The sequence below is a fragment of the Pectinophora gossypiella genome, chromosome 8 (genome assembly GCF_024362695.1).
Source record: "Pectinophora gossypiella chromosome 8, ilPecGoss1.1, whole genome shotgun sequence".
NCBI classification, from domain to species: Eukaryota; Metazoa; Arthropoda; class Insecta; order Lepidoptera; family Gelechiidae; genus Pectinophora; species Pectinophora gossypiella.
Genome location: NC_065411.1, coordinates 609,245 through 631,091, shown reverse-complemented (window position 1 = coordinate 631,091; position 21,847 = coordinate 609,245). Strand labels below are relative to the sequence as shown.

The window sequence follows — 21,847 nt, the reverse complement described above, 5'->3', positions numbered from 1 at the left end:
AGTGGTTAGAGCGTTAGGCTCACGATCTGGAGGTCCGGGTTCGATTCCCGATGGGGACATCCTCAAAATCACTTTGTGAGACAGTCCTTTTTGGTAAGGACCTGATTGTCTAAAAAAATAAGTTGATTCCGTGCTTTGGAGGGCACGTTAAGCCGTGGGTCCCGGCTATTAGCCGTAAAAATACCTCCACCAACCAGTAATGGAGCAGCGTGGTGGAGTATGCTCCATACCCCCTCCGGTTGATTGAGGGGAGGCCTGTGCCCAGCAGTGGGGCGTACTATAGGCTGTTTATGTATGTATGTTGTATTTGTTGTCAGGTGCTTCCACGACACAGGTCCAGATGTACGTCCGGACTGCACATACGACGAGGAATACATATTCTACCTTGCATTTGAAAACTCCAGCTGTCGTCAGTACATCACTGAGAAGTGTTTCCATAACGCTTATTTCAAAGGCGCCATACCTATCATAATGGGACCACCAGTCAAAGATTGCGAGAAGCTACTTCCTCCAAACTCCTACTTGCATGTGGACAATTATAAAACTGCTGAGGACCTGGTAAAACACATGAGGGTGATATCACAAAGCCGGAAGACTTTACTCTCGTTTCATGCTTGGAGGAGGCATTTTCTGGTCGTGAACGAGCATGGCTACTTCGACACCGAATCGAGTCATTACTGCAGAGTATGTGAAGCGCTAAACTACAACGATGGTGAAATGAAACTTTATGACAAAGATGACTTGGGACTGTTTTATGAAGAAAAACTTCTTTGTAATGTGGGATACAACAGACATATTAAAAGAAACTGGGATAAGAAGAAGAAGAAACACGTCAGCGTGGTGGATTACGCTGACTACGTTTGTTCGATTTGAATATTGTTCACGAACAAAATAATGTCAGAAATTTGAGGTTCTGAGTGCATTATTTACATAAACAGCCTATATACGTCCCACTGGGCACAGGCCTTCCCTCAATCAACCGGACGGTATGGAGCATACTCCACCACGCTGCTCCAATGCGGGTTGGTGGAGGTGCTTTTACGGCTAATAGCCGGAACCAACGGCTTAACGTGCCCTCCGAAGCACGGAATCATCTTACTTTTTCGGACAATCAGGTGATTCAAGCCTGAAAAGTCCTAAACAAAGGACAGTCTCACAAAGTGATTTCGACTATGTCCCCATCGGGAATCGAACCCGGACCTCCAGATCGTGAGCCTAACGCTCTAACCACTAGACCACGGAGGCATTTGTGCATTATTTACTAAAACTATAGAGAATTCAAAGTTCAAAAATATTTATTTTTCAAAATTGGCTAACATAGTCAGCGCTTTTTGAACGTCAAAGTGTTTGAACGTCAGAGTGTTAGTGACATCGTAACGAACACTTTGAGACTATGATTTTGAAATATTAAGTGGAATTTTCCATCGCAAACGTATGGAATTGAAAATAATTAAAAAAAAAATAATTTCCGACAGAAAATTCCACTTGATTCCACATGAATTCCACTCAGAATCATAAGCTGAATCATCCCCCTCAGTATTCGTTCGATGTCACTAACACCCTGCATTAAAAGGTTTCCTGGTAAAATTGCTACCGTAGCAATAAGGCCGCCTTTTGTACAAATTGTTTATAAGTAATTGTTTATGTGATGACCTGTTTTGCACAATTTTCTTATACTTCAGAAATCAATATTTTGTCGCTATGTCTTTCTTAATAATTCTTTTATTTTACTTCAAATCTAATCCTAAAATAGTGAGCCACTAGCTGAAGATAAAAATAAAAGTTATTGGAAGTTAAAATGAGAAATGAGAACTTTCTTTTTTAAATGAAGCATTAGAATAAAATATGCTTCACAATATTACAATCTAGTCTACAAGCTAATAAGCAATTTATCTTTAACCTAAACTACTTACTATAAAAACTGAGAACATAACGGTTTTTTTTTGCGCTCTCCGATACAAGTTCATTTAAAAAAAAAATATGCATGTTTGTGAAACGTAGTTGTTCATAAACGATCAGTGTTATCGAAAACATAAACGGAAAAACATTCCCTTACGTTTATTTCAATTTCTATTCGTTTTATAATCTGAGAGCTGTTATTTTATGTTTTTTTTTGTGTTTAAACATTCGCATGAACCAAACAGACGTGAGATTCACGTAAAGCCGTTACTTCTAAGTGTCTTGAGCATTTTCTTTATATTTCTATCTTAACGACATGTACATATAAACAGTAATCATTGATGCGGAATTTTAATAGTAAGTAAACCTTTGTGTGAATACTCGATGGAGATTTCGCGATAGTTGAAGGAAAAGAAGCAAAGTGTACCAACACGGTTTATTGAAAAGTATTGCGAAAAACAAGAAAGAAAACAAAAAGATGAGAGAAGAAATGAAGAAGAATGAATGATGAAGATGAAAGTAATATAATTCCGTGCTTCTGAGGGCACGTTAATCCGTTGGTCCCGGCTATTAGCCGTAAAAAACACCTTCACCAACCTGCATTGGAGCAGCGCGGTGGAGTATGCTCCATGCCCCCTCCGGTTGAATGAGGGGAGGCCTGTGCCCAGCAGTGGGACGTATATAGGCTATTTATGTTTATGTGTATTGCGAAAAACAAAATAAGTTTAAATATTTTTTACCGGGTGGTCGGATGACATTGTGAGGTACGCCGGAAAGCAGTGGATGAGACTTGCACAGGACCGGAAAGGATGGCGTGAAAGAGAGGAGGCATACCCAGCAGTGGGTGGATACAGACTGAGTAGATAGATAGTAGTTTTTTTTTCTCATTATACTTAAGTGCCTCTAATGTCCTAACCAAACTAGGTATCACTAAGTGATTTTTGTGATATGTCCCCACTGGGTTATTAACCAGGGACCTCGGGATCGTAAACCCAACGCTCAACTACTGGACTGCAGATGCCGTTGGTCGATGGACTTAAATTATTATGAATAGAAATGATTTTGTATATCACGTTAAGTCACATCAAAAAGAGGAGAATATCCGGACTTTCGTAGTGTAGGTTATTTTTGATATTAGATTTTTTTTTACAATCTTTTTTGTATAAAATCTTTTTATTTAGATATTTTTAATTTTTTTTTAATACGATATTGTTTTTTCTATCTCTTTGAACTTCTGGTCCTATGAAAGATTGAAATACATTGCGAAAACCCTTTTGACGCACAATGACCAATACGCACGATGACCAACAGGTAATACGAATATTGACACACAAGCATAACGACCAACACGTATAATGACGCCTAAGCAAAACGACCAATATGCATAATGACCAATACCAATTAAACTCGCATAATGACCAACTCGCAATTCGACACACTCGCATATTGACCTATTAGCATTTTGACTAACGCGCAACAACGCTAACCTAACAGCGTATTTGTTGTTTCGTGTTTAATGACAATAAATGATTTGGTATTGGTCATTATGCGTATTGTTAGTTTTGCTAATGCGTCATTATGCGTTTTGGACGTTTTGCGTGTATGTCTAAATTCGAATTTTCCGTTAGTCATTATACGTATACGTCTTTTCACGTACGCGTCATTTTGCGTTTTAGTAGAAATGCTAATAGGTCAATATGCGAATGTGTCATATTGCGAAAAAAACCATTGTATTATTGGTCATTGTGCGTCAAAAGGGCGAAAACGTAAATTGCTGAATTATTTCTCCAAATAACTCCATCTACAATTGAGAACACACTCTAGTTTCAGAGTAATATTATTATTTGCTATAGTTCTAGGACAACAGGCAAATGCAAATGATATTCATATTCAAACAACAATTGACCATATATTATAATGGCCAGTAGGATCTGCACGGAAACCGCGCCGCGCGCGGCGCGAATTATATCGAGGCTTTGGACCAATAGCCGTTTGACGTCCATCTACGTAGATAGCATTCGTATCGTTTATTGGCGCGGCGCGGTTGTCATGCGGACCCGGCTGGTGTAGCAAGCGTGTCCTTGTGACGAATACAGGTCGATGTATTGTGCAATAATAATTACTTCACGACGAGTTTACATTTTGGAAACAATGCGTATTTTATCGCGACGCCATTACATACACACCATACGTGTGACTTACAGGGCCGTATTAAACACGTTTAAAGAGACGTTCTTTACACTCACGAGCTACCAAACCGATTCAATAGTGATTTGAAAAGCCATAATCTTATGTCGTGGTAAGAAAACTCTTAGGACAGATCGCATACGACCACGGTTATTCTAAACATTTTCAGAGAAATGTTTTCTTGTTTCATGCAACAGCGCGATTTTTCCGTTTTAAATATACATTTTCCTTAAAGTTAATATGCATTTTAAGTCTTTATTTTTGTCTTATACCGTGTACCCGGGTGAGAGCCCTCACCGCTCCCTACTTATCCTGTCAAGTATTTTATGCCATATGCGGCAAATGTACAATATGCCATGTAAAAAAAAAATGTATCTTGTTTAAAAGCTAAAGCTTCATTTTTCGATCGATATGCAACATTTTTTATATTAATGTTATCTGGGCGGAAATGGGAATAGACGTTTTGAAGACGCGACGCGGTACAAAGTTGTATCGTTAGGCCGCGTTCAGGAACACATGGGGCGTCACACGGCGCGAAGCGCGGGGCGTCAAGCGTTTTCTCCGTTCATGTGCATGAATCGGCGCGCGCAGTTCAGTGACATAACGGGTTTTGGCGCGTGACCCGCTTCGTAGCCTGCCGCGTCGCCCGCCGCCAAAAAACCCCTAGAAAATAATCAATGGTGTAATCGTACCAACAACTGAATCATAGTGAAAGGGCAAACTCGCCTCTGGGCCCAGTTTAAGACGGGATCAGATGTCCCCTAAGTCGCCGCACGCTACAATTCAAATAAACGCCTGCAAAAACGCTTCTCCATGAACGTTTAGAACATTGCCATACGTTTGTTTTTCCCGCAGCCCGCGCCGCGGACCGCGTCCCTGTACTGCGCGCGCCGCTTGACGCACTCTATAAACGGAGAAAACGCTTGAGACGTCTCGCGCACTGCACCGCGTGGCCCGCCTCGTGAGGCCCCGCGTGTCCCTAAACGCGGCCTTATACGATATCGTATGTACGATCGTAAACATGTCCTTTAAATGAGAAATAAAATAAACTAGGTAACATTTTCCGAGTGCGGCCCTGAAAAACTGATAATATCAACAGTGCAAACAGACTGTAGGCCTGCCTTGATTTCCAGTGCAACTGCAAAATTACACTCGTATAGATCATCTCTAATAATCGTGTAACATATTGTATAAATTTTATATTTTATGCTGTAAAATATTATCGAGAAAAAACCATAAAAGTAAATAACTTGAACACTAACAAGAATAGCACAAAACGTGTTTACAGAGTACCTCGCTTCGCGTTATCATCGCCGAACGTGTCGGTTTTAATTTCTGTTTAGCTTACGGGAAACCTTTATGTTCAGTACTAGTATAATCAGCCATTTAATTACAATTCACACAAAACGATGGATGTCGATTTGCATTAGCCCGTACAAACCAAACTGCGCGAGATGGTTCTCGTAAAGACATTAAAGAAACCAAATGCGCGTATGTTTATACTTCTAGTTCTATTAAGCATAATCTTCGTATATTTTTATAATAACGACATGCATAAAGAACAATCTTTGATGCGGAATTTGGATAGTAAACCATTGTACAAAAACTCCATGGAGACTTCGAGGGAGTTGAAGGAACACAAGCAAATTATTGAAAAGTATTACGAAAAAAGAAAGGTGAGTTATTTCTTTACATCGTAAAGCTGTGGTAGCTCAGTTGAAAAACACTTGACTCTCATTGTCAGGTTGCGTGTTCGGAAAAACAACATGGGCCTAAACCAATGATTTTCTAATCTGTTTTCGAATTTATGTTTGGATTATAAATGATTATCACGTACTCAGCGGTGATGGAAAACATCGTGAGGAAACCCCCATTCCCGAGTTTCGAATGTATGTGACCTAACCTGTATTTGGCTGGTTTTCTCTTGGCGGATTGGAAGGTCAGACAGGCAGTCGTTTCTATAAGAAACCGGACCTGACAGAACTTCAGGTTAGGTAAGCGGACTCTGTGAGAAACAGGGTAACGCTAGGGAGCAAAACCTTCTCCAACCTGCAGTGGAGCAGCGTGGTGGAGTATGACTAGCGGGACGTACGATATACATATTTATGTTATGAGCGGTACGGCTGTATTTCCCTTTGGGGGAGAGCCCTAAGCGCTCTCCATTTGTGCGGACATTTTATCATCATCAATTTAAGAGCCACGCTCGTACCGGCGCAGCATTCTCCATGCTACTTTTTTAGGGAAAAATAGGGCAGTGGTTTCCCTCTTGCCTTCCACCCCGCAGTACTCTGTCTGACGCAAGTGGAATGGCGCCCAGAGTAGTCTATTACAAAGCCATACTAGGACTCCTGTCCTCCGCCTCTGAACAGTACTGACAGTTACTGCTGCCCTCTATCAGGTTCCAGGTTACAGTCCCTTAACTTGCCCTTTCCGTCCTGCATTGCCGTACCGATGGCTCCCATCTTCGCCTCTGCAACCATTGACGTCTTCACCCGTATCCCTGAGCAAGTTCTACGTTATACCCCGTAGTTCTGGGTCCCTATTCGAACTCAGCCACCATATCAAATTCAAATTCAAATTCAAATTCAAATTATTTAATTCGGATTTCACTCTGGCCTACTGAAGTAAAAGGCAGCCCCCGCGGCAAGGACGCACCGAACAGGAATTGCCCCAGTGGAGGGCAGAGAAGATGACTGTGTCCCCTCTGGGGCTGGGTTAGTGGTCTTGTATGGAACCAAGACCAAAGTGCGCCCATGTAGTGAATGCCATATGCGACAAATCTACAGTAAGTCACGTCAAAAAAAGGTTCAAATTCAAATTCAAAAATATCTTTATTCAGTAGGTAACATAGTTACACTTTGAATCGTCAATTTTACATAACAAACGTCTCATCCGCCTAAAACTACTGCAGCTTCTCACAACCTGTATAGCCGGGGAAAAGAAGCTGCAAGAAAAACCTCGGCACAGGGCCCTAGACGTTCTTTAAAAAAATAAAAATAAACATAAAACATAAAATATTGGTATACAATTGAGTAATTTAGCTGCCTAATATCGGTTCTCAGACAGTTAATCCCATGCATTCATATCTTCTAAATAATCACTAACTTTATAATAACCTTTTTTGTAAAGTTTTTGTTTAACTACTGTCTTAAAGCAGTTGAAAGGCAAATTCTGAATGTCAATGGGAATCTTATTGTAAAAACGTATACATTGCCCCTTAAAAGATTTAGTAATCTTATGTAATCGACTGACTTGTAAAGCAAGTTTATTTTTATTCCTGGTATTAACAATGTGCCGATCGCTATTTTTCGCAAATAATCCTATAGTTCACTTGCTCCAACTATGCTTTATTAAAGTAGCGACATGAGGCACTCTATTTATTTATATATTATTTATTTATTTATAAAGGTACATACAACATTACAATGTAATCCAATGCGGTGTATGACGAGAAAAAAAGACAATATAAAAACTAATATAACAATGAATGAAAAAAGAAACAAAAAGAAAAATAAGACTATGAACATGGAAAGCAATAAAAAAATAAAAAAATACAATTTCAAAATTAAAAGGTAAAAGATATCTATGATAGAGGTGCGGCACGACAGGAGGAGGAGTCCCGACGTGCCGGCAGAGTAGTACGACAGGAGTAGGCAGTAGTAGTCATAAGATAGGAGTCGGACAGTAAACAGTTTATTAATTGGCACTTTACAAACAGGATCTTGAAGGCACAGTTGAACTATAATATATAAAATACAATATAAAGAAAATAAGATGCAATGGAGTGTCCATTGGAGGTGTCTCCTGTAGAGGCGTGGTGGTGATGGCGAAAACTTAAACTCCTTTGTTATAAAACACTATTTAATTGGGTTTTTCTAAAGTTTTATTACAAGTATGCTTGCTCGTCCCGCTCCGGTAGTATTGCCACATTAAAACACTTATGTGTTACCACTTAGAAAGAATCTATTGTCATTATATTTTAATGTTTCCAACATAGATCACAGTTAAAGATGGTGGACACGGCCACAGTTCAGCAATGTAGATGTGAACTAACTAAAAACATTTTCTTTTTTTTCAACTCCTATTATTCTGCTCTGACCCATTACATCTTCGACTTTGATAAGAGTTTTTTTTTTGACGTGACTTATTGTAGATTTGCCGCAGATGGCATTAACTACTTGGCCGGACAAATGGGGAGCGCTGAAGTCTCTCACCCGGTACAACGTTTAAGACAACAGCCTGAGGGTGCCCAGTTGGGCGCGAACCTCGGCTCAGGGCGTCGTCTGAGAGGAAAAATATTTGAAAGAATTAATCGACCCTAGTGGGTCGATAGCGATAAGCGCTGAATGAGGGAATGACAAGAGTATCATAGAGTATAATAGGAGTTGAAAAAAAAAGAAAATATTTTTAGTTAGTTCTTGAGCTGTCTTTATGTAGTAATCAGAATTTTATAATTTGTCTTGAACGTGGTACACGACCCAATTTTTACGTAAAGAGATTATTTTTTTTTTATATCAACTGTCAGGGTTGCTAGGTTTATGAGGTCGATCAAGTCCGTCCAACCAACGCCACACCAACCAACCTCAGACCACACCTTTGTCAGACATGACAACGCACACAATAGAAGTCTTTCTCTTCTTCTTCTGCTTCTATTTTAAAAAACACTTAGGACACGTTCAGCTGCTTATCTTCCTATTCACCATAAAAATATAAGTGCTGATTTCGACACACCCCATTTAATTTGATTTTAAGTTATACCTGTCACTTTCTTATCCGCTGAAAAGGAAAGGGACGGGTAATCGACAGGCATAAAATTTATGGAACACACATCAATTTTATGCAGAAAAAACAACCCATTCCAAATTTTACATATTAGTGTAATAACCGAATAAAACTAAATTGACCACTTACGTTAAGGGTTGCATACTAAAAAGCCTACTCGTATGTGATTTTCCCGGGTTATTCATTCATTTAGTTTAAAAAAGGGTTTTTAACTGGGTAAATATATAAATTATAAAATGTTAATCTAGAAATAGAAACCTGTCTAAGATGATCAAAAATCAATATTATTTTACTGTCCGATTTTTTTCGAATTTTATTTATGAATTAAGTAACAATTGATGACGCCACGGTCAATATTTCCATACAAATTCCAAAGAAAATTTTCGTTTTAACGTTTCGTAAAATGTATCTAATTTGACTAGGTTGTCAATTAGCCTATTAATAGCTGTCACTCATCCGTCCCTTTCCTTTTCGGCAGTTCAGAAAATGACGGGTATAACTTAAAATTTGATGGTGTATACTGGAATCGGCCATTGTTTCACTCTTCTTCTTCTATCGTGTGGGTTGGGAGGTGATTACCAACCCCATCAACCCTGGTGTCAGGGTTACTATTGAGCCGCCATAGAGAACACCCTATGTCCCCTGGCATGGCTCATGTAACGACCACGTACTTACATCAGTAAGTAGTAACCGGGACCAACGGCTTAACGTGCCTTCCGAAGCACGGATCATCTTACTTTTGGACAATCAGGAAATAAGTGGTATTTTCGTTTTCAGAATTGGGAAACATCTCATTTGGGGTCTATATTATTTAAGAATGTATTACCAAACACATATCTGGACAAGGAGAGACAGAAACGGCAATATCTCATTTTAATATGGAAACATTGGAACTGGTTGAGTCAAAGACACGTCAACAACTATCATCGCAGTACGAGGAGGTAAGGTCCAAGTAAAGGTTTTTTTTTTATTAGGCCATCTACGGGTCCACAGGTGGCGGATAGTGGAACGGCCATCAGATATGATGGTTAGCTGCGAATATAAAAATAAGCAGTCCCCGACCAAACAGCGCACGGATTAGCAGAACGTAGTGGGTAGCGCACTGGGACGGGCTAACCTATAAAATGCCACTTAGGTTCTATGACGATCTTGTAACGTAGCAAGTCGGCGCCGCTACTTCAAAAGCGCACCCCTAATGCTGGGCAGCCGCGGTATCAGTACTGGTTGGAGGCCGAGGAAATGGATTCTGGTAGGGCTCTAGCTAGAACATCACCGATTGAGAAATTGGTCGGTGTACTGCGGAACGGAAGGCGATTGGGGCAACCACCGTTCTACACGCCCTATCTATGGAGTAATGAAGGCGATTAGAGAGAGAGGTGGCAATGGGTAGATTAGGAGTACGACCATTCTGTTAGTGTCGAAGTGATCAGGGGGCTTCTTTTAAATATTTTTGCTCTCAGACGAAGCCCTGAGACGAGGTTCGCGCCCAACTGGGCACCCTCAGGCCTGTTGTCTTAAACGTTGTACCGGATGAGAGCCCTTAGCGCTCCCCATTTATCTGGCCAAGTAGTTTCTGCCACCTGCGGCATTTACAATAAGTCACGTGTAAAAAGGCCGCATCGAAGCAATTCATCTAAGAAAGCAATATTGCAATTTGACATTTGCTTGCATTGCGCACTTTCTTTTATATGCGCAAATGTCAAATTGCAATATTGCTTTCTTAGATGAATTGCTTCGATGTGGCCATTTTAACCCCCCTGAAAACAAACTGGAAAAAATTGACAGGTTGAATAATTTTAAACTGTAGGTAGAGAGATTTTGGGATAATTATGTAGGTACTCGAGTAATGAGAAAGCAGGTAACTATTGAGGAGCTCGGTGGCGCAGCGGTTAACGCGCTCGGCCTGCGATTGTTGAAATAAAGCAACTTTCGCAAAGGCCGGTCATAGGATGGGTGACCACAAAAAAAAAGTTTTCATCTCGAGCTCCTCCGTGCTTCGGAAGGCACGTTAAGCCGTTGGTCCCGGCTGCATTAGCAGTCGTTAATAACCATCAATCCGCACTGGGCCCGCGTGATGGTTTAAGGCCCGATCTCGCTATCCATCCATAGGGAAGGCCCGTGCCCCAGCAGTGGCGACGTTAATGGGCTGTGATGATGATGAGGTAGAGAGCTAAACCTCGAGTTAGCAAGTAAAGGTTTTAGAGTTGAGTAATTAAGCTACTTGACAACCTAGTCAAATGAGATACTCCTTACGAAACGTCAAAACGAAAGTTTTCTTCGGAGTTTGTATGGAAATACTGTCCTGTGACGTCATCAATAAAAGCGCTCAAACGTCGTACTCATTATTACTTAATTCGAAATTCAAATTCGAAAATAAGTTGAAAAGTAAAATGAGATTATATATAAATTTGGCTTATATTTCTAGATTAGAATTTTATAATTTATTTTTGACCCAGTCAAATGCCCAATACACCATTATTGTCCACTACATAACGTTTTCAGTTTAATAGGACATCGAGTTTTATCAAAAATAAAAATCATATTAATTTATTTAATGCCCTTTTACCTAAGGGACTTTCCAGGATACGATTTTCAAAAATAATAGGTATAGATGGCGCTGTACAGCTTTTGTTTTGAATCAAAATTGATTACATTAACCCCTTACCGCATGCGAAGCCATTTATGGCCTTTAAACTTTATGGTTTTTTTTCTATATAAAGTGAACATCGAAATAAAATAAAATAAACTTTATAATAATTAGTGTTCTATTGTGAAGCAAAACGTATTTTTTTTTCTACGGTAAGTCATAAATGTCAAAAGTATTTGAAATTATAATGCAAGGCGCCCGGCAAGTGAAATGCAACAAGTGCAGTGAAGTTTTGATCAATGAAAAATAATAGTTTATCGACGTTTCAGATCTTCAGTAAAAATAGTTATATGCTCATTGTATCTTCGACCATACCAACAGTAAGTTTTTTTGTATGTGCATTTATATTTATTTGACTTATGACCTTTTTTTTTGTAAAATCCATATATGGCTTGGTATGCGTTCCCGCTAAATTGCTGTCTTGTCATATCTGGCTTTATATGCACTCAAAGGTATACAAATGCAAAAAAGCTTTTTATCATTTCTTCAGATATGGACTGTGCACGGTTTTATGGTTCTTCAAAGCATGTAAATCCCATCCCTGGTGATGGTTTTTTGAGTGAAGATGAGCTTGTTTCCGATTCTGACCGGAGTACGAACTTACAACGTCACATTCCTCAATAAAAATCAATTATGTAAACAGCGTCAGTTACATGGCACTGTTTGATTTCAAGCTTGCAGTTTCAGAACAAGACAAGGACACCCAGCCAGCCTTCTTAGTACACCGATAACGTCAAGAGCCGGAACTCCATCTAGTCGAGCTGAAACTCCAAATAGCATGCCAATAAACCTCGAAAAGCACCAACCAGGCATCAAGATCTGCCGTTGACTTCTGTACGCACTGACGGTGTCGATAATTTTCCTATTTGGGTAAAAAATCAACGTCAATTATATCAATTCTGCTCAAAGCTACGTAGATATACAAAATGTGAAAAGTGCGAAGTTTTTTTATGCTCCAATGACAAGCGCAATTGTTTTAGAGATTTCCACAAAATGTAAACGCTACGCATACGAAGCCTTATATGGCCCATCCAAATTTTGCTTAAACACATACGAAGCCAAATATGGCTCTTCAATTTATTTTTATAAATAATAACTATAAAAAATATTGTCTTGTATTTTTTTGCAAATAATAAATAAATAAACACATTTTCGCAAAAAAATATTTTTTTATTTACAATCTTCATAATTCATGCAATAAGGGGTTAACTAAACACGAAATGAAATAAATAATTAACAAAAATAATGCTATTTACTGCACTCGTCAAAAAGCCCGCCCCTGACTAATCCGGGCGCGAAGGTGCCAATTACACTAGCCGCATTTCCTCGCTGTGCAGCAATGGACAACCTTTGCGCCAAGAACAAGCACGGGGGTCATCTCCACTCTCTCTTAAAAGACGTCCGATTTCCGCTATATTTTTTTTAGCATCGCTACCCCAACAACCCGACGTCTCAAAAGCAAGCGGGATAAAAATGTAGCGACCTTCTTACTCCCTATATTTATCCCGCTTCCTACGAGCAGCGAGCGTTTTTGTTTCAATTTAAACCTTCTGATTTCATGGATACCAGACGGATATATGTTTTAAGGTTGTTTTTGGATACAAATGATGAACCTTTTTATTACGCCCAGGCACAATTACATCTTCCACCCATTATTATTCTGATCAAAACAAAGAGAAGCAATATAGGTAGCAACATAATTCTATAAATAATGTGATCCAATTATCAAGCAAGAACTATTTTTACATATTATGCTTCTGCCATTAAATTGTATTTTGGGATAATTATGTAGGTACTCGAGTAATGAGAAAGTAGGTAACTATTGAGGAGCTCGGTGGCGCAGCGGTAAACGCGCTCGGTCTGCGATTGTTGAAGTTAAGCAACTTTTGCAAAGGCCGATCATAAGATGGGTGACCACAAAAAAAAAGTTTTCATCACGAGCTCCTCCGTGCTTCGAAAGGCACGTTAGGCCGTTGGTCCCGGCTGCATTAGCAGTCGTTAATAACCACCAATCCGCACTGGGCCCGCGTGGTGGTTAAAGCCCGATCTCCCTATCCATCCATAGGGAAGGCCCGTGCCCCAGCAGTGGGGACGTTAATGGACTGATGATGATGAGGTAACTATCACGTTAAAACTGTACAACGCCATCTATATTGTTTTTGGTGAACGTAACCTGGAAAGTCCGTCATTATTCGAGTATTAATCCCGATGGTGACATTTCACAAAAATTAGTACAGGCTGATCACCTGGTTGTCCGAAAGTAAGATGATCCGTGCTTCGGAAGGCACGTTAAGCCGTTGGTCTAACAGCCTCCGTGGTCTAACAGCCTCCTTGGTCTAGTGGTTAGAGCGTTAGGCTCACGATCTGGAGGTCCGAAATCGATTCCCGATGGGGACATTGTCGAAATCACTTTGTGAGACTGTCCTTTGTTTGGTGAGGAGTTTTCAAGCTTGAATCACCTGATTGTCCGAAAAAGTAAGATGATTCCGTGCTTCGGAAGGCACGTTAAGCCGTTGGTCCCGGCTATTAGCCGTAAAAACACCTCCACCAACCCGCAGTGGAGCAGCGTGGTGGAGTATGCTCCATACCCCCTCCGGTTGATTGAGGGGAGGCCTGTGCCCAGCAGTGGGACGTATATAGGCAGTTTATGTTATGTAAATTATACGTAGTCGTTATACGTGAGCCATGTCAAGAGACAGCGGATATTTTCCTTCTCTTTTCTCTTGAGTTTTCAAAAGAGAATGGAGAGACGATTTGGATGCTTTTGAAGGAGACTGGCAAGACAACTGCCTGGATAAAGAACTTTTGTGATTTTATACATTGTTTTAAGTTTATGCGGTTATTATCATAATTAAAAAAAAAATAACGGGTTCTTACCGCGTTTAAATCAGGGACAAGAGACTCCCGATAGTCTCTTAAAAAATTTAAAACACATAATGACGCATTCCTATCGCGTTTAAATCAGAGATATGAGACTCCCGATAGTCTCATATCCCTGATTTAAACGCGATAAGAACCCGTTGTTATGTTTTTTAATTATGATAATAACCGCATAAACTTAAAACAATGTATAGAATCACAAAAGTTCTTTATCCAGGCAGTTGTCTTGCCAGTCTCCTTCAAAAGCATCCAAATCGTCTCTCCATTCTCTTTTGGAAACTCAAGAGAAAAGAGAACGAAAATATCTGCTGCCTCTTTTTATTTAAACCAACAGCCCGAGGGAGGTCCTGGACTACTGCAGCGTCAAAAACTGCATATTTTCCGGTCATGATGAAGACTTTCAGGAAGCTGATGCAGTAGTCATACACTTGCAGAAGGGTGTGATTCCTAACGTCACCACACGGAACCCGAAACAGAGATGGATATATCTTAGCGATGAATCTCCACACAACACGTTCTCGTTGTCGAGATTTGTCATGACGCTGACGAAATTATCAGGAATGTTTAATTGGACCATGACCTATAGGTATGTCTTTAAAAGTGTTTGTATTTATTGTATTTTTAAGTCACTGTTGTTGTGTAGTACACCGTCTTTTCAATCGGGGAACGTATCGACCTCCGTGGTCCAGTGGTTGAGCGTTGGGCTCACGATCCGGAGGTCCCGGGTTCGAATCCCGGTGAAGACATATCACAAAAATCACTTTGTGATCCCTAGTTTGGTTAGGACATTACAGGCTGTCCACCTGATTGTCCAAAAAGTAAGATAATCCACCGCCCTCAGCTGCTTATTTTCCGGTCTTATTTAATAAGTATAAAAAGTAATTTGCCGGAATAAATATTCCCGTGCGATTATCCCTGGTCCTAACCGGGGATAAGTCTCACGGGAACATCCTAACCTATTAGGATGTTGCAGAATGAATCTCCTGAGTGTCCAAAAAATAAGATGATTTCGAGCTTGGGATGGTACGTTTAGCAATAGCTTCCATCTGTCAGTGTGTAGTCGTTACATGAGCCATGTACGGTCACGAGCATTATAAATATGTATATGTCGTGGCCAGAGCGTAGAATTGATCATTTCATGATGTGTTCGACCATTTCATGAAATGGTCATATTTCAAGAAATAGCCAACTTAAGTTGGCCATATCGTTGAAACGTCAACGTTTAATGATATTTCAATCAATGTTAGGCCATATCGTTGTAGGCGGTGTCCATGATATGTGGTGTAATAAAAATGCGAACAGTCGATTAATTTCTTAGGTTCAAAATTAATTACCTAATCTATGTGGAAAATTGTACAATTACATTCAACAAATACATCAATCAAGTTTTAAATAGTATAATCGACACCAGTGCCACTGCTAATTTAAACGTTTCTTTCTTTCTTTCTTCTTTCTAATTTTACCATATGATTGCCAACGTTTGCCCATATCAATAGGACATTATGATGAGGCCAACGTGTGATATTCTATTTCATAAAATATGTCCATTTCATGGAATGATCGAGCACATAATGAAATTATCAATTATAAGATTTTTCCATGACATATACACTTTAGTACCATGTCACATTTACTTTGTATACACCATGACAAATTGAACAGTAAGTCTCACTAATTGTCAAATATGTTACTGCGACAGGGTTCTAAAGTGGGTACAGGATGTTGCTCATGACTGTACAGGGCCATTTTTTTTTTGACGTGACTTATTGTAGATTTGCCGCAGATGACATTAACTACTTGGCCGGACAAATGGGAGCGCTGAAGGCTCTCACCCGATACAACGTTTAAGAGAACAGGCTTGAGGGTGCCCAGTTGGGCGCGAACCTCGGCTCAGGGCGTCGTCTGAGAGGAAAAATAATTGAAAGAATTAATCGACTTTAGTCGTCGATCGCGATAAGCGCTGAATGAGGGAAATCGTCCACCACGCCGGCGGGGTCGGTGGTCGGGGTCCTGAAGTGTTTGGTGTCGCGAGATGATTGGCTGCCTCTATGGCGAAAGAAGAAGAATGAGTGAAGAACGATAACACAAGTCATGTGATTCAGTGTTTAGATTGACCAATATTGGGATTTGGTTTCAGAAGTGACTCCGATGTCCCGGTGCCGTATGGGCGGACGATTCCTCTCGTCCAACCTTTGCTTGTCAATCTGGATGACCCTGTGGCCGCGGTCCGCCAGTTAGTGCCGTTCTGGGACAAGAAGCAGTTCACAGTACTGGCTGCGGTCCTGATATCCAACTGTGCCGTCAAGAGCAGAATGAAGCTCATCAGCATTCTTGGCAGTTACATCGACATTGAAGTTCATGGCAGATGCGCTGAAAATAAGACTAGGTAATAAAAGAACAGGAGCTCGGTGGCGCAGCGGTTAACGCGCTCGGTCTGCGATTGTTGAAGTAAAGCAACTTTGGGCCGGTCATAGGATGGGTGACCACAAAAAAAAAGTTTTCATCTCGAGCTCCTCCGTGCTTCGGAAGGCACGTTAAGCCGTTGGCCCCGGCCGCATTAGCAGTCGTTAATAACCATCAATCCGCACTGGGCCCGCGTGGTGGTTTAAGGCCCGATCTCCCTACCCATCCATAGGGAAGGCCCGTGCCCCAGCAGTGGTTCAAATTATTGGACTTTTGCAGCTTATCGTATAATGATGCAAGAGTAGTGACATGAAGCGGTCAGGTACGCAGGATATATTAAGGTGCGCATACGTTCGTACAAAACGCAGGTGCACGCACTCGTCTTACCCCTCCTTGATTCAGTGGAACGGAAATCCGACACGACTGAAGGAGAGGTCAGATGATGTGTCTGGCCGACGATAACTATTTGCCCTCTGCCGTCGCCCTAGGCCATCCACCTTGCCTTGCTGAGTCGCCAAGTCAGCCAAGCCCTTTTGCATATCTGCATTGGGTTGCCTTTCTCAGCGAAACAGACTTTATGCGCTTTGCGCGAGAGAAGCGCATACGAAACTTGCCCACCGAAGTAGCAAGCCCCTCATCCAAGAGTAGTATGTCAGTGTTGAAGGAAAATGTCTCTGCTTACCCCTGTGGGAATTTTGGCACGATATCCGAAGCTAGATGTTAGGTATAACAGGCGACACGATCATCGCGCATGTATTTCTCTATCATTAAGAAAAAACAATATTACTTCATCATTTTGGAATTTTTGTCAGTAATCAAATAAATCTACATATGAAACGAGAGAGCTGTACGAATTAACAGAACGTTGATAAGGTTTAATTAAGATCGATCATAACGCAATAATGTTGTTATGGGAAAACTTTATTACTGCTTAAGATAACGCTGTACTACTCATGGTGATTAAAACTATGACATTATCGCACATAAACGTGTCGATAGCCGGATTGGCAAGGACCGGAGATTTTTGGATTATATTTTTGTGTAGGCGCAGCAGTAGCTCCAGCGTTGGTTTTTTTAAATTTTATTTGGGTCAACCTTTTTTTTTTGACGTGACTTATTGTAGATTTGCCGCAGATGGCATTAACTACTTGGCCGAACAAATGGGGAGCGCTGAAGGCTCTCACCCGGTACAACGTTTAAGACAACAGGCCTGAGGGTGCCTAGTTGGGCGCGAACCTCGGCTCAGGGCGTCGTCTGAGAGGAAAAATATTTGAAGGAATTAATCGACCCTAGAGGGTCGATAGCGATAAGCGCTGAATGAGGGAAATCGTCGACTACGCCGGCGGGGTCGGTATCGGGGTCCTGAAGTGTTTGGTGTCGCGAGCTGATTGGCTGCCTCTATGGCTAGAGTAATCGGGTCGTCGGGATCGTATATTACGTCCTTCGGACGCCGAATAGTGTCTGTAAAACGAGGTTGTTTGTATGACGTGTCCGGGGTGTGTTTTAGGATAGTCAGAGACAACGGAATTCCACTTGTTACGATCCTGACACATCACTTTCATTTCCTCCGCTCTCATCAAAGACTTCATGCATGCTCGCCGGTTTAGAGTAGTTACTTACTCTTGACTTGTGCTAAACTCAACTTCAGATTAGTTAAACAGAGGTGAGCTAAGCTGAAACTTGTTATATTGCACGTATTACACGTAGTACTAGCTGCAGTCGTAACTCTCGAATTGGTATTTTTCTTCTTATCCTGTGGGTTGTGAGGTGGAATACCAGCCTCATCAACCCTGGTGTCAAGGTTACTATTGTGCCGCCAAAGGTCCCTGACATGGCTCATGTAACGACTGTTGGTGGCCGTTGCCGTTGCCTACATCACTTTACTTCTTACTTACATCAGTAAGTAAGTAGTAACCGGGACCAACGGCTTAACGTGCCTTCCGAAGCACGGATCATCTTACTTTCGGACAATCAGGTGATCAGCCTGTAATGTCCTAACCAAACTAGGGATCACAAAGTGAATTTTGTGATATATGTCCCCACCAGGATTCGAACCCGGGGCCTCTGGATCGTGAGTCCAACGCTCAACCACTGGACTACAGAGGCCGTTATTGTTATCTTGAATTGGTTATTGATGCTTATAGTACAGGAATTAATTTTCCTATTTTAAGCATCATCATCAAGCTAATTTCCCTGTAATCTAGCTGTACAATATACGAGTAGTGTTAAGTTTATTATACCCTTTTTGTGAGTACAATAAATAAACCTAACCGGAAGATTTAACAGGTCCGGTTTTTTACAGAAGCAACTGCCTGTCTGACCTTCCAACCCGCGAAGGGAAAGCTCTAAGTAACTGGAAGTAACAATTAAATTCAATGAAGTTTACTTAACATTTCAGTTGTCCCGGCCACTTCAGAGCAGACTGCGAGGTGCTTAACAGATATATATTCTACCTTGCGCTGGAAAACTCCAAATGCCGCCAGTACTTGACTGAGAAGGTTTTCAATAACGCGTACCACAAGGGTGCTATTCCCATCATCATGGGAGCACCTTTAGAGGACTGCCAGAAACTGTTGCCTCCCAACTCTTTCCTACACGTAGACAATTACAATTCTCCTGAGGAGTTGGCTTTGCATATGCTAGAGATAGCTGGGAACTACGAGAATTTGCTTAAATATCACAAATGGAGGAAACATTTCTCCGTTGTTGGTGAACACGGGTTCTTTAAAACGAAGTCCTATCATCTCTGCAGGATATGTGAAGCCCTAAATTATAACGATAACAAAGAAAAGGTTTATAGACAGGATGACTTGGAACTATACTTTGATAAGAAAGTATTATGTGATAGCAAGTATGCACGCGAAGATCCTTTTGGATAAATACAGTTTTGTACAAAGATCGTAGTTTTATTTTACAACATAACAGATAACATAAGCTGACGACTATAGTTCAGTGGTAGATCCATCGCAAGATGAACTAAGCACCCTCACCTCAACGAGCTTTCTGTTAGACCAACTGGTGAGCCGAATCGCCGTCTATAATGGTCGAGCTAACTGTGTTAGGGTGAATATCAAAATTTCAAGTTCCCCCTCCGGTTGATTGAGGGGAGGTCTGTGCCCAGCAGTGGGACGTATAAGTATAGGCAGTTTATGTTATGATATTCACCCGTTAGTGCTAAATTCATAACTCTTTGGTGAAGTTTTATTTTAGCTGATGACAATTCAAACATACTCTACAAAAGAGCCTTAACTAGGTACATGGCAAATGGCGGTCTTATTGTTTAAAGCGATTTCTTCCAGGCAACCATAATGTGAGGAAACTATGCAAAAGTGCAAGGGTGTATTGTGCGTGTTGAACTATGAAATGGTGACCGCCAGGATCGCCGGTCACTCGTATTTGTCGACGTATTTTAAGTTGAAATGGCGCTCAATAAGTTTTCTTCTATCGTGTGGGTTGTGAGGTGGATTACCAACCCCATCAACTCAGGTGTCAGGATTATTATTGAGCCGCCAAAGGCCCTTGATATGGCTCAAGTAACGACTACTTACTTACATCAGTAAGTAGTAACCGGGACCAATGGATTAATGTGCCTTCCGAAGAACGGATCATCTTACTTTTTGGACAATCAGGTGATCAGCCTGTAATGTCCTAACCAAACTAGGGATCACAAAGTGCTCAATAAGTGCTGTCCAGTTAATGCCGCCTAGTGCCTATTACTAGACGTTTGCGTTCAAAGTATTTTAGAAATTTAATAACGTATGGTGACCAACGGTACTGAAGTCAGGAAGGCCAGTCACTCGGCGAGTTTAAAGCAATTTAGGCAGAGAGACTGATATTCGGCAGCTAAATTACTCAATTGTAAAACAATATTTTATGTTTATTTAAAAAAAAAACGTCTAGGGCCTTGTGCCGTTTTTCTTGCAGCTTCTTTTCCCCGGCTATACAGGTTGTGAGAAGCTGCAGTAGTTTTAGGCGGATGAGACATTCGTTATGTAAAAATTGACAATTCAAAGTGTAACTATGTTACCTACTGAATAAAGATATTTTTGAATTGGAATTTGAATTAGACGGTAGTATTTATTGAGCACCGTTTCAACTCAAAATACGGCCACAAAATACAAGTGGCCGGTGATTCCTACGGACATATTGAATACTTACTCCAGTGGGAAATAGACGTGAGTTAATGTAAGTAACATTTACGAATCAGTGAGAACGGAGCAAAAAAATCTTTTGAGACTAAAATAACTCACTTATAAAACTGGTAAAAGCTTTTTAATTAGCGAAATATTTCAACTTCCGTTTTTAATTGGCTCGTCGTAATGAGTCTGGAGCTTTGCTTTTAAATGTTATAAATTAATTGTTTTCTATTTCAGAGGAAGTTTTAACTTTAAATTGTTTCACAAGGCATTGGTAGAGGCGTTTCATTTTACTTCTTTGTATCTAAGCGCACAAATTCACGCTTGTTTTGTTGTTAAGCAGGGACTATGGAATTCCATTTGCGTCATTCCTAGCATGCTTACCTTGCTTCCTGCACTCGCCACTTCTGTTAATTTTTGAATAGAATATAAATAAATTGTTTATTATAAAATTATGTCTACACACAAAAAAATAAAATAAAAATATTTAATTTTTTTACAAATAATATTAAATTAAAAGGCATAACACCTTGTGAAATGAAGTAGATTCATGCACATACATGCATAACTCACATATTTCCCACCGGGGTAAGCAGAGACTATGGAATTCCATTTGCTTCGATTCTGACACACTTCCATTAAATAACTTGTAATGTATTGTATACCCTCATTGGTATTCGATTACTTCGATCTTACTTCGATTCATTTATAACAAACATTATAGAAGGAAAAATTTAAGGGAAGAGAGGAAGGGGTAGATCTAGGAGAACATTTATGAAACAAATAAAAGAGAAGGTGCAGGTCGTGTCGTATCAGGAGGTGAAGGTTTTGGCGGGAAGAAGAGAGGAATGACGATTACTCCACCGACAAGAGCGCAGCTCTTAAATAGAGAGAGAGACGCAGTATTATTCAT

The 21,847-nt window shown here is 40.5% G+C and overlaps 1 protein-coding gene across 1 annotated transcript; it reads left to right on the top strand.

The window, feature by feature from the left end:
- Positions 1-5,238: 5,238 nt before the first annotated feature.
- On the top strand, positions 5,239-19,677 carry LOC126369078 (alpha-(1,3)-fucosyltransferase 7-like). Its single transcript, XM_050013369.1, has 5 exons — positions 5,239-5,762; positions 9,646-9,809; positions 14,730-14,981; positions 16,533-16,781; positions 19,197-19,677. Exons 1-5 carry the CDS (start codon positions 5,541-5,543, stop codon positions 19,675-19,677), a joined length of 1,368 nt encoding a protein of 455 aa, XP_049869326.1. The 5' UTR covers positions 5,239-5,540.
- The last annotated feature ends 2,170 nt before the right edge of the window (positions 19,678-21,847 follow it).

Coding starts and splice junctions, on each gene's coding strand:
- LOC126369078 (XM_050013369.1), top strand. CDS start 5,541: ATGGTTCTCGTAAAGACATTAAAGAAACCAAATGCGCGTATGTTTATA. Junction 14,982..16,532: donor AATTGGACCATGACCTATAG/GTATGTCTTTAA, acceptor ATTTGGTTTCAG/AAGTGACTCCGATGTCCCGG. Junction 16,782..19,196: donor TGCGCTGAAAATAAGACTAG/GTAATAAAAGAA, acceptor TTAACATTTCAG/TTGTCCCGGCCACTTCAGAG.